This window comes from Haliotis rubra, unplaced genomic scaffold (genome assembly GCF_003918875.1).
Source record: "Haliotis rubra isolate DU_JTF1 unplaced genomic scaffold, ASM391887v1 Scf1667, whole genome shotgun sequence".
Classification (NCBI taxonomy): Eukaryota; Metazoa; Mollusca; class Gastropoda; order Lepetellida; family Haliotidae; genus Haliotis; species Haliotis rubra.
In genome coordinates, this window is record NW_025765633.1 from 58,784 (window position 1) to 72,637 (window position 13,854).

The window sequence follows — 13,854 nt, forward strand, 5'->3', positions numbered from 1 at the left end:
ACCGACGTAAATTACACAAAAACGCAAAGCGTGGGTCCGGAGGTGTTGGGGCGTTTTTCAGGCACACATTTTTAAATAATTTTACTGTTGTCATTTTAGACTGTGAGGATGAAGATATTATCTGGTTTAAACTAACTTCAGCTCGCGATGAAACTTTTAAAATTGTCTTGTGCGTATGTTATTTACCCCCCGTCGTGTTCCACTCGACCTAATGATGCTGAACATTTTTTCAGTAGACTTTTAGAGAAATATTATATCTTTCAAAATGAAGGTATCTTGTGTTTGTGTGGCGATTTCAATGCCCGTGTGGGTGAGGAAAACGATTATATTCAAGGTGTTGACTGTATTCCCGATAGGGAGATTACTGACATGAAAAAAAACTCCCACTGCAATTCATTCATTGACTTTTTAATTGATGGAAATCTTTGCATGCTAAATGGTCGTTTGGGTACACAAGATGTTACTTATGTAAAACATGGTGCATCAGTTGTGGACTATGTGGTTACGGCCCACGAACAATTGAGCTATTTTGCAAACTTCTATGTTATCACTATGTCATCTATTGTTGATGGTTGTAATATGCCGGACAGTTTACCGGACCACTCCATTCTGTCCTGGGGAGATGTGTATCCCTAAACATGTGAAGCTCGACGTGGGTAAAGCTGTTGATTGTGAAGATAGTGGTGTTTTTATACACAAGCATTATATTCCTAGTAAGATAACGACTAATTTTTTGCATGATCCAAATATAATCAACATGGTAAACCAGGTAATAGTAAAAATTGAAACTCAGCTGAATTCGCAACAGGATATGAACGGGGCTTACAATGATTTTGTCAAGTTTATACACAAAGAATTAGATAAGTGTGCTTTGCCTAAATCTTTTAGCCGAGGGGGTTAAAAATGTAAACATAATATTAAACCTTATTGGTGCCCAGAACTACAAACTTTGTGGGACAACGCTTGTTCAGCTGAGCGTCAGTGGTTGAGTTGTAAGTCCTCAGGTAAACGGTCTGGTCTGAGACTTTTTTATTTTTCCGAAAGAAAATGTTTTGACAGAAAGCTTCGTAAATGTAAACGTTCTTACCAACTGGACGAGCAGCGGCGATTATTGGATAAACATAATGATAAAGATCCGCGCAGTTTTTGGAAAACAATCGGTAAATTAGGCATTGCATCAGACCGCGGTAATACTATCCCGTGGGAAGTAACTGAAAATGGTGTCGTGTCTACAGATAAATTGACTGTACTTAACTCATGGAAACGTGACTACTGTTCTCTGTTTGAGACTGACATTTCTTCCGGTTTTGACGAGGCTCACTTACAGCGAGTTTGGGATGAAATGGACAACGGTCACGGGGCGAGTGATCGGACGTTTGATACCAGTGGCCTAGATAAACCGATAACATTGGCGGAGGTTGAGTACGCAGTTGCCCGTGCTAAACGTGGTAAGGCTGCCGGTCCAGACTGTATACCTGCTGAAGCTCTAAAAAGTAAAACATGTATCGATCTTTTATTTAGACTGTTTACATTTTGTTTTGGAAACAATAAGTGCCCGGATATTTGGCGTACTAGTTTTATAAATCCTATCAAGAAGCCCGAGGGTGACCCACGTGATCCATTGGGTTATCGCGGTATTTCACTGCTTTCAGTCCCATGTAAAATATACTCAGATATCCTTAATACTAGACTTACAAAGTGGTTAGAATTACATGATATATTGGTTGAGGAACAAAATGGCTTCCGATCCAAGCGTAGTACTCAAGAACATATTTACAGTCTATATTCAGTAATCAACAACAGAAAGCTAACTGGGAAACCTACTTTTGTGTGCTTCATCGATGCAATGAAAGCGTTTGATAAGGTAGATAGAAATTGTCTATGGTTTAAACTGTTAAAACTTGGAATCAAAGGGAAATTCCTTTATGTTGTTCAATCTATGTACAATAACTCTAACGCCCGTGTACGTATAAACAACTGTTTCACTGATTTATTTAATGTAAATTCCGGTGTTAGGCAGGGTTGTGTCATGTCACCGACTTTGTTTTCTATTTACATTAATGACCTAGCAGAAGAAATCAACACTCTCAATTGTGGTGTAAACATTGACGGAGTTATGTTGAGTACACTACTGTACGCTGATGATATTGCTTTGATAGCAGGAGACGAGTTGTCCCTACAGCGGATGTTAGATTGCGTTGATAATTGGTGTAAACGTTGGCGTTTAACTATTAATAAGAAGAAAACTAATGTCGTTCATTACCGACCCTGTTGTTTCAATAGATCACAAGTTGTATTCAAAATTGGTGATGTTACTATTGACTATACCAGTGCGTATAAATATCTGGGCGTATGGTTGCAGGAAAACATTGATATGAACTTTACAGCTAAAGAAATCGCTAAATCTGCTAGTCGAGCACTTGGTGTTATCATGTGTAAATTCAGATCTTGTGGTGGTTTGGCTTATAATGTCTTTAATACTTTATACAATAACCTTGTCCAGCCGATCCTATCCTATGGGTCAGCCATATGGGGTACAAAACAATTCAATTGTATAAATGCAGTACAAAACAAGGCCTGTAGATTCTTCCTGGGCGTTGGCAGTAAGACTCCAAATCTAGCGGTCCGGGGAGAGATGGGTTGGACAACTCCATTTTCTAAACAGAAAATTGAAATTATGCGGTTCTGGAGAAAGCTGTGCTCTACTGAGCAGTCGAGAATACCTAGTGCTGTATGCAGATGGTCTAATACTTTTCGAAAATCCTGGAATAAAATTGTTGTAAATATTCTTAACAAATTGGATCTTCCCGTGGTTGACCTATATAATATGTCTAAAATGGACTTTTATTATGCCTCACTGTGGATACGATCATTAGATTGTCAGGACTGGAATAAAGAACTTTGGAACGACCGAGGGAAACCTAACGGGAATAAACTCCGTACTTACAGAAAGTTTAAGAAACTATTAACAGCTGAACCATATGTCACTGAACTTCTGCCTAGATCTCATCGCAGTACACTTAGCAGGTTACGATGTGGCACCTTACCTCTTGAAATAGAGGTCGGTAGGTTTACACGCCCCAAAACACCTTTAGACGATAGAATTTGTAAATATTGTGATGGCAATACGATTGAGGACGAAGTTCACTTTTTGGTCAGCTGTCCACTATATTAAGATTTACGATACGATTTGTGGGAAAATGTACTAAATATTAACCCTTTTTTTCTCTCTTGCCACCTTCCGACCAGGCCATATATATGCTAGGTAATGTTAAATTAATAAAACCCTTAGCTGCATTAGTTACTAAAATGTTTAATAGACGTAAACGCACTTTGTAGTCATGTAATTAAATATACCACACTCCACTGTTACTTATAGAATTGTGATATTCTATTCTGTTTTAGGTAGAATGTAGTGGCTTGTCTCACAGGCCAGATGTTATATTAAGAGTCTTATGGTACAACATGTTAAACACAAATTATAACACTTTCTTCTCGGTAACCATTTGTAAACGTAGTTTGTAGTCATGTACTTAAATATATATACCACACTCCATTGTTGCTTACAAAGCTGTGATATTTCATTTACTACTATCTGTTTCAGATATAATATAGTGCCTTGTGTCTCATAGGCCATATGGCCGGATGTTATATTTTATTGAATGTTTTAAGTTTATGTATGTTTTATATATAACATGTGACACAAAAATAAAAATATTTTCTTTCTTCTTCTTCTTCTTCGTAAATGAAAATAGTTAAAGGTATTGTTATAACAACAAATAGGTGTTATTGGTGAATGTAGGCAAACGGAATTTACAAAGTAGTATTCTGTCCTCATGAAATTGATCGTAATTAACACACACTTTATAGATTTATTTCAAAGTATCCAATTTGTTCTTGTGCTTCTTACGAAGATATACACAATGTCATGTCAGCATTCTGCAAAATGTTACATTCATATACATATCAGGTTTAACTGTGTAAATTGATAAGACCATCAGCCAATTTTGTTTAGAAATGTTGATAGAATGGAAAAAGAACACTTTGGAATGATCAGTCATTACATTTTCCAATAACATTTTTGTTCTTTTGTGTTGTGATATATCTTTGATTTATAAGATACAATTGCTATCACTTAATTACTGTAACGTGCCTTTACAATTACTTATGGTCAACTTGTACCCTGATTAACACTTCTGAGACCTATCTCGTGAACTTGAAATTTCTTCAGAAACAGATATTAATACCTTCTTTAAATCTGTGCGTAAGCTGAGACGCCCGCGGTCAACAGTTGACCAATTAGTGTTTAACAATACCCACGCGGACACACCAGAGGCCAAATGTAACCTGTGGGGTGCTTACTATGCTAACCTCGCCATACTACATCATGCTGAAACTTTTGATGATGAATTTAAAGCATCTGTGGATATCAAACTGGCAGATATAATTTCACAACCTGTTGATTCTACTGCTGCTGACGGTGTACTATATGCCGATATCCAGCCATCAGAGTTAAAACAACATCTGGTTAATCTAAAGCGTAACAAATCCCCTGGACCAGATCACGTAAACAATGAACATCTTATCTATGGAGGTGACGTACTGGTCGATAAGCTCTGCGTCTTATACAACGCAATTATGAAAGCTGTGTACTTTCCCAATATCTTTAGACTGGGTATGATTGTTCCACTTTATAAAGGAAAAGGTGCAAAATGTGATCCCAAAAACTACAGAGGTATCACCCTAACCTCCTGTATAGGGAAACTATTTGAAAAACTATTACTGTCACGTCTACAATGTTATATAAGCCATATTAATCCCCACTTTCCAGACCCTCTACAGTTTGGATTTAGAAAAGAACATGGTGCAATTATTTCGACGTTCATGCTCAATGATTGCGTAACATATTATGCTGAGCGTGGCTCCCAAGTCTTCTCAACTTTTCTCGATAATGAGAAAGCTTTTGATCGCATCTGGCATGGCGGTCTATTCTTAAAACTCCACAATTTGGGTATAACGGGTAAAATGTGGACTCTGCTATATCACAGCTACACCTGCAGCTCTTCTTTTGTAATATACAACGAAAATAGCTCAGACACATTTGAAGTAAAACAAGGTGTAGGGCAAGGTAGAGTCTTGTCTGCATGGTTCTTCCTTGTCTTCATAAACGATTTACTAATTGAATTAAGACTTAGTAACAATGGTATATGTGTATATGGTATTGATGTACCATCAGTCCTGTTAGCCGATGATACGACACTGTTAAGTACCACTCCGCCTGGGCTGCAGAATTCACTTCATATTGTTTCAGAATATGCTTCCAGATGGCGCCTAACATATAATGCATCGAAAAGCACTGTTGTAGTTTTTCGGGAAAGGGAAACAATCTTGTCCTGAGCTCACATTCTCCTTTTGCGACACCTCTATTAATATAAGTCCATCAGTAAAATATGGTGGTATCCTACTCTCATCAGATCTGTCTTGTAAAGATAAGAGTTTTCGCTAACTTTCAAAAGGCCAGGCAAACCATAAATTCCTTGCGCTCATTGGGTCTTAACAGTACTGACCTACATCCAGTTAGATGTGTTAATATATGGAAAAGAATGGTTTTACCTACAAGCTTCTATGGTTGTGAAACCATGCCTACGCTATATGGCAAAAACATTGATTTGGTGGAAAATATCGTTGGCTAAATGTATTCAAGGGTTCAACAGACGTATGCCAACAGATTCTGTATGTGCCAACCTAGGTCTCTGGACAATGGTTGGGTACACTGACAAGTGTAGATTATTATTCCTTGGAAGATTATGTAATAACGCCTGTAATTCATCAACGAAAACACTGTTCTGTGCATTTTTTAGCACTCACTGTTCACTTAAATATTAGCTCACGCAGTATTTGCAACACTCTGTTATGTACAGCACGGAAGTATAACCTACTGGACTATGTAGTAACTTACGTGCAAACTGGTATTTTTCCGTCAAAGACAGTTTGGCGCAAAATAGTTATAAGCTCTGTCTTCTCTTATGAAGAGGCTAAATGGAAATTGGGACTCTCCATTAGAGAGAATATGTCCAGATATGCTGTAATCCATCAAACACTGAGTCTACATAGACTTTACACTCTAATGTATCTGTACCCAGAATATAAAGACCATATACAACTTGCTGTACTAGTCTGTTCTAAAGCCAAATTCTCAAACGAATGTATGCTTTGTAATAAGTACTGCTATGACCACGATGCCCACATCATTTTGCATTGTGAATCTGTAATGAACCAAAGAAATAACTTATATATGACGCTACTTGACCTACTGGACGTAGAATTATATGTCTTAATTGAAATGCTTGATGATGAAGATGCCCTTGTACTGTTTTGTGGTGCAAAACCTCACATCCCTGGCCTTCATGAAACAGCATGGCAAACGATCATACTACATTTTTCGAACTACATCTATTCTTTAAAGAATTCTTTGATGTATACTTTCTGAACTATCATTGTTGTAAATATCCGTGCTTTGTACATATCATATGTAGATATATGTAACTAACTGATGTTTGTTTATGTAACCTTCGAATATACTTTTGGAGGAAATAAAGACATTCATTCATTCATTACTTATGGTCAACTCGTACCCGGATTAACACTTCTGAGACATCATGCATCATCATAACCTTCAAGTCATCAAATGGATTACATTAAAAGGGTCTCATTTAAAGCAGAGCCCATATACCGATAGATTGTTCTTGGTAAACACAATCAAAGTTGATGCTATGAAAACACAGAAAATGTTTAAATAAAGCATGTGTTGTTTTCTTAATGTTTAAATAAAACATCTGTGGTTTTCTTAAGCTACATTACTATAACAACACCACTCCTCTTGTTTGTTCACCACAATTAAGTTCGTCTACATCAGACAATTATGACCTGAAGAACACATCAACAAAATTAAGACCAAGAACAACATGAATTCGGTAAATCAATGTCTTATTCGGCTGACTGCATTTGCATGTTGCCACACGTGAGAGTATGTTAATTCTGTCCTTGTGTTTTGTCAGTCAAGTGTGATATAGTCAGAATGTGAGTGAACAATACATCGAAATGGGCGGAAATGAAGACAGAACATTGTAGCAACTGTTTTCATTACCGCAACAAAACAGTTAATTCTCAATTACGTTAATACGGTTCACTTACAAAAGCAGGATTAACTCCGGTAATTGTCTTAACATCGTTGATTGAGGTTCGTTTAGTTCATTGTGTGTCAGGTGGTTAATTATCAAATAGATAGAATAACAATTACAGATCTATCTAATATACTTTGGAATCAATTAGCACTGTGTAGTGTTGTTTTTACGTTGAACAAAGTGAACCCACTCGTTGATTTGAAAACGTCATGTCGTAAATGTATAAGGAGCGTGTGTAAATACATGTTTTCCCTCCTCTGTTTAGGGTACAGAATATCTTGTCAAGTGGCAGGGGTATCATATTGAGCAGTCGACCTGGGAACCGGATCAGCACATTCCCGCCAGCATCCGACGCTCGTACGACCAACCCGAGATCTCAGATTGTCAACGAGAGACCTTTTCCCGTGACGTTTGGCAGTCGTTTCAGTCAAGACTGACGACTCGGAGCCTAAAGTTTTCAGTCCCCTGTCATTTAAACGTGTTTAGGGCCTTATTTAGGACTGACAGAGAAACTCTTCTTGGTAGAGAAGAGCTAGAACATCTGTGTCTCCCACCCTACTGGTGGTATAACATTGACAAACACGGCGAAGGCACATGTGTTGAGTTTCCGGTCAGGGCCAAACCCTGCCTGAGACAAAGGACCAAGTACACCGTGCATGACGGCCGAGTCGCCAAGATAAGCATCCCTGTGGAGACAGTTGTACTTCAGGCTCGCACACGAGCTTGCACCTTGGACCTTATCCATCGTTAAACAATAATCATTCTGATATATGTACAATGTTTTGAACATTCACCTTGTTGAGTTGTTTGTTTCTTTGTCATTTTCATACTATTTTTAAGTTCTTGAAACATACACAATGTCAGACAACCTGAGTAACTTACAACTGAGTAAGTTCAAGGACACTGTTTCTCTGAAAGGTGAACCAAGCCCATGTATCAACTCAAAATACCTAAGGAAAGATGATAAATTCGCAGTGTCTTTGCAAATGACAGATCTCTTCCTTAAAAACTTAAACAAAGCAAAAGAAGAGTATGGCAATTTGACAATGGTTGACATCCTCAACTCTCAGCTTGCATACATCAAGATTCACCTGAATGATAGAATAGAAAACAGGCTAGCTACACAATGTGGAATCGTGTGTCGCAAATTGAAGAAAATGAAAGGAGGGAAGCAGAAAATGAAAAGTGAGAAAGACATATACACCATAGCCAAGGCTATGACCGTGTACCATAACTATTTTCATAACCAAACACTAGGGAAACATACATTGTCCTAACTAGTATTTTATAATTCACCAGTTTTCGGGGGAATAACCTATCTGCGTCGCGAATATTATCTCTGCTCGACCAGGTTGGGATCTTGTATGGAGACTTGATACGCTATTAATGAGAACTAGGATCATATTTTTCAACAAAATAATTCCAGTGTAATTTTTGAAGCAAATAATTTCTGTTTTCCGCCGACTGACCCTACAATCACCCATTTGACACAAAGCAACTGCAATCACATTTTTTAAAAATAATTCTTCGGGATTGGTCATATATTTATAGGGGTGGGTTTGCTGGTTGGAACTGTATCACATTTTGCTCACAAATAGTATTCTTGTTAAACGATATGGTCTATTATAAAATTTATTTTGACGTCAAGCGGAGCCTCCGTTTCGCTTGATTCTTCTTCTTCATCCTCACTGTATCACCACGTGGATACGCATCGACTGGGGGAATTAGCTCATACTTAAGATAAAGTGTGCATACAATACGTTGACAAGACGAAGGAATACGTTGAGCTCAAGCTTCTTTAGTTACATGACAAACAAATGTACAAGACAGAAATGAGGTGAGCGGAGTTCCTGCTCAACCCCAGGGCGTTTCCTACGAGCATCATCATCCCGCTCGTGGACGTCCCTACACAGAGAGTCGGAATACCGGACTCGTACTCCTTCACAATCTAGATATTTGTTGTTGTTGTGTTTGGTGCTTTTGACGTCGCCTTCGCCGGTTGGCATGTCGGCAGACCTATCCCTCCTTGGGATGCGTGGGGTGTCCCTCCTTGGGACTCGTGGGTGTGGTGGCGGTGTCCCTCCTTGGGACTCTTGGGGCTGGACCGGGTTGTGTTGGTGGCGTTGGGTGTGAGCGTCTCTTCTTGGGTGCTTGGGTCGGAGTGTCCCTCCTTGGGACTCTTGGGCCTGGGCTGGAGTGTCCCTCCTTGGGACGCTTGGGGCTGGTCTGTCCCACCTCGGGACGCATGGCTGGACAGTGCTGTCCCAGCTTGTGTTGACCCTCTTTGGGTCGCATGGTTTGTCCCTCTTTGGGACGCGTGGGTGTAAGTACACGGGTGTTGTGTACATACACTATTTTTTTTTTTTTTTTTTTTTTTTTTGGGGGTGGACACGGCCACTCCCCTCCTCACACTCTGGGGAGCAGACACGGCCGCTCCCCTGCTGTCACTCTTGGGGCAGGCACGGCCGCTCCCTTGCTCTCACTCTGGGGAGCAGACACGGCCGCTCCCCTGCTGTCCCTACTATCGCTCTTGGGAGCAGACACGGCCGCTCCCCCGCTTTCACTCCATTCACTCTTGGGGCAGTCACGGCTGCTCCCTTACTCTCACTCTGGGGAGCAGACACGGCCGCTCCCCTGCTGTCACTCTTGGGGCAGGCACGGCCGCTCCCTTACTCACGCTCTGGGGAGCAGACACGGCTGCTCCCCTGCTGTCACTACTATCACTCTGGGGAGCAGACACGGCCACTCCCGGCGCCACTCCTTTGTTTCACTCTGGGGAGCGGACAAGGCCATTCCTTGCTCTCACCTTGGAAGGTGGACATGGCCACTCCCTTGCTCTCATTCAGCTTACTCACCCTGGGGAGCGGACACGGCCACTCCCCTGCTGTTTCCCTAGGGGGTGGACACGGCCACTCCCTGTTTCAAGACCCTCGTTGGGACGCATGTGTTGTCCCTCTTTGGGACGCATGGAGGACTGGCGTGCCAGTCTGGAGACCGGGCATGATGACAGGCTGTGCGACCGGCGTGTCCTGGCTGGGCTGATCCTCTGAGGTCAGGAGCTTGGGTGGTATAATCTCCTTGGCGCCCTCGGACAAACTGAAGACTGGCTTGATTGATAAAATTTCTTTTTAAATATACTGACATAGTTCACTTTCCAAGAGGAAATTGGCTAGCGGTCTGTACATTGCAAGGTGCTCCGTGGGAGCCAGCAGCCGCTTGGCTGTCAATGTACCTAGCCCTGTTTCCTCTCTGAGTGTTTGCCTGGTTGTGTCAAACCGTTGGCAATCCAGCATAATGTGAGGGACTGTAGCTTTGGTGTGGCATGTTTGACATTTCTTATAAGAGGTTTTGGTGGTACCTAGTCTTAGGCGGGTGATCATGATGTCGACTCGCCTGTTTTGTGAGGGAGTAGTTCGCTTCCCTTTCACATTGGGGCGGAGTCCATGATACCATCTGCCTTTGTCTTGAGGTGTCCAATTGCCTCTGCCACTTGCTAGTGATCGAACCTTGGATCATACTTCGAATTTCGCTTTTTGAGTAAGGATGATCCAGTGACACGTCCAATTCTAGCGCCTGTTTAGCTAAACTGACGGGCAAAAGTTAGTATATGACGTTTTGAACGTCCTGTAACAAAGACATACACCGAAATTTCCCAAAAATATTTAATGCATCATAATAAAAAAACACTTGAGCTGTAAATCACAAAAAATCAACAATTTCATTCAAGGAGTTTGTGAGCCGCTGTCAAGTAAACACGCAAGGGGTGGAATTTTGCATAAATCGATTATCACAATCTGAGTTTATGAGTCAGTAGCAGGGGCATTCCTTGAATACAGGATCTTGTGCACATCAGTATCGTGTGTGAACCCCTGCTGCATCAATGCATGCCCTCACACGTCTCCTCATTGACGTCGTCAAACGTCGAATGACGTCATTGGGAATGCGGTTCCATTCCTCTCTGAGTGCTTGCTCTAGCTGTTGCCTGTTCTGTGGAACTTGTTGCCGACCTCTGATCTTCCTGTCCAGATGATCCCAGAGGTGCTCGATCGGGTTCATATCCGGTGAGCACGCTGGCCAGGGCAGGACGTCAACATTGTTCTGTTGCAGAAAGTAGCGAGTCTCTCTGGCAGTGTGAGGTCTCGCGTTGTCATGTTGTAGGAGTACACCCGGGGTTGATTCTGTAGGAAGGGTACCACAACTGGCTGTAGGATCTGGTCCGATGTACCCCATGCATTGAGATTGCCCTGCACTACAACCAGACGGGTCTTCTGGTCTCCACAGATACCGCTGCAAACCATGACTCCACCCCCGCCGAATGGATGAACTTCTCTGATGCATGGCCTTGCTAAACGTTCCCCTCGTCGACGATATACCCGTTCTTTGCCATCACACTTGTAAAGGGTGAAACGGCTTTCATCGGAAAAGAGAACACGTCGCCAATCTCGGACTTGCCACCTGTATACTTGCCTTGCCCACCGCTGTCTGTTTTGGCGATGTCTGAGGGTCAGGACCATTCCGCGGAAAGGCCGGTAAGCCCTTATACCAGCTAATCTCAATCTTCGGGTCACTGTGCGACGACTGATACGATGCCCGAGTGCCGCAGCCGCCGTCGACGTTGCCGTCACGAACCTGTTCGGAGATGGATAGTCCGGATGTAGCGGTCTTCTATGGGTGTAGTGACCCGTGGCCGTCCACTTCTCGGCCTGTCTTGAGTGCTACCAGTATTCGTAACGTGTGAACAGCCTGGAGATTGTTGCTGGGGTACAGCCGAACGTTCTGGCAAGATGAGCTTGGGTAGCTCCCATATCGCGCATTCCAATGGCTCGCTCTCGCTGAATTTGTGTCAGCTTTGGCATTTTTGCATGTGCTTTCAGTTACTGTGATATGCCAGCGTGTATCCATCCCATTTCTACCCGACTGGTGCACGTGCATGTTCGTGATTTTCAACGATTACATGTTATACCTTTTTCTCGTGCTAGGGGTCACGTGACTACATCTACTGACATCACTACCATTCTGCAATATTCTCGTGACTTTGACAATGTTTGCTTTGGATGTTTCATTGGAATTTAGACATGCTCAATTTCCCCAAACCAAATTGAAAACGTTATACTAACTTTTGCCCGTCAGTTTAGTTTGTCGGCTCTCTCATTGCCGGGAATGTCTATGTGAGATGGTATCCAGCACAGTGTTATCTTTTTCTCATTCTCCCTTCTTAGTTTCTGAATGAGAACCAAAATGTCTCGGATGGTGTCAGGTCTACTGCTCGAATGCTTAGTTGCCAGTGACTGTAGTGCACTGAGAGAGTCAGAGAGGATGACCACTCTTTTCTCTCTAAGGTTTTCACTGTACCTTAGTGCATGGTGTATGGCTTCTAGCTCCGCTGTGTAGACTGACTGTCCGTCAGGGAGGCGGACCGAGATGGTTTGGTTGTTAGAGGCTGTGTATATCTGGATACCATAGGCGGTTCTATTTCTCACAGGATCCTTGGATCCGTCAGTATATATGTGAGCCGAGTCTTCGTAAAGTGAGTCAATCCTACTAAGCGCAATGCTTCGTAGCAACATTGGGTTCTCACTTTTAGGCACTTCTTTTGTGAGAGTGGTATCGACATTGGGTGATTTTAATTCCCATGGGGGACATTGCACTGTCGTTTGACATGTTGGAGGCTCTACCCCGTAGCATCCGTGTTCTCGCCTAAGCTGTAAGACTCTGACCCCGCCTGGAGTTGTATCAGGTCTCTTTTGGAGCCATGCTTTCATGCATGCGGGGTAGAGTTCCTCTTTCCATAGTCTAGTGACAAGTGGATTGGAGCAGCGACTCCAATAGTTCAATGTCATCTTCTCACGCCTGAGTTCGAGTGGTAGCTCCCCAGTTTCCACTAGTAGGGCCTGGTGGGAGGTATGGGCCGCCGCGCCCGTAACCAGTTTAAGAGCACGATATTGAATCGTTTCAAGCCGGTTTAGAACCGTTTTAGAGGCGCTGTGGTATGCTTCACACCCATAGTCTATTTTGCTTCTGATGAGGGTCTTATATAGGGTCAGGAGAGTATCGCTGTTTGCTCCCCAAGAGCTACCGGATGTAGCTCTTATTGCATTGAGGTCTTTCTCACACCTAATGACTATGCTGTCTATGTGTTTTGCCCATGTGAGGTGTTGGTCAAAAGTAACCCCGAGGAACTTAGCTGATTTCTCAAATTTGATCGTTTTGCCCTTGAGTTTGAGACTGGGTGTGTTGCATATTCTGCTACCCTTCCGCTTGAATACCACTCCGATTGTTTTCTCAGGTGAGATAGTAAAACCCCATTTGTCGCACCATTTTTCCACACCATCGAGGGTTTTCTGGATCAGAGCCTGGATCTTGAGAACCTCTCGATGTCTAACCCAAACAGCCCCATCGCCAGTCAGCGAACTTTGAGGTGTTGATGTTATTGTCATTTTGGACATGTTCAAATAGGTCGTCAATCATGATGTTGAAGAGTGTGGGACTGATAATGCTTCCTTGCGGCGTGCCATTATCTAACCTGTGTGGATCGGACAGGTGGTTTCCAACTAAGACTGATATTGACCTTTCCTGCAGAAAACTTTGAACATAGTTTGCCAATTTCCCTTGTACACCAACATTCTCTAGTTTTTGGAGGAGTCCATCGTGCCATACCATGTCGAAGGCT

General features: G+C 42.3%; 1 protein-coding gene across 1 annotated transcript; it reads right to left on the minus strand.

The window, feature by feature from the left end:
* Positions 1-12,310: 12,310 nt before the first annotated feature.
* On the minus strand, positions 12,311-13,621 carry LOC124272130. The gene has a single exon (XM_046707277.1). The coding sequence runs from the start codon at positions 13,619-13,621 to the stop codon at positions 12,311-12,313; it is 1,311 nt and encodes a 436-aa protein (XP_046563233.1).
* Positions 13,622-13,854: the final 233 nt, after the last annotated feature.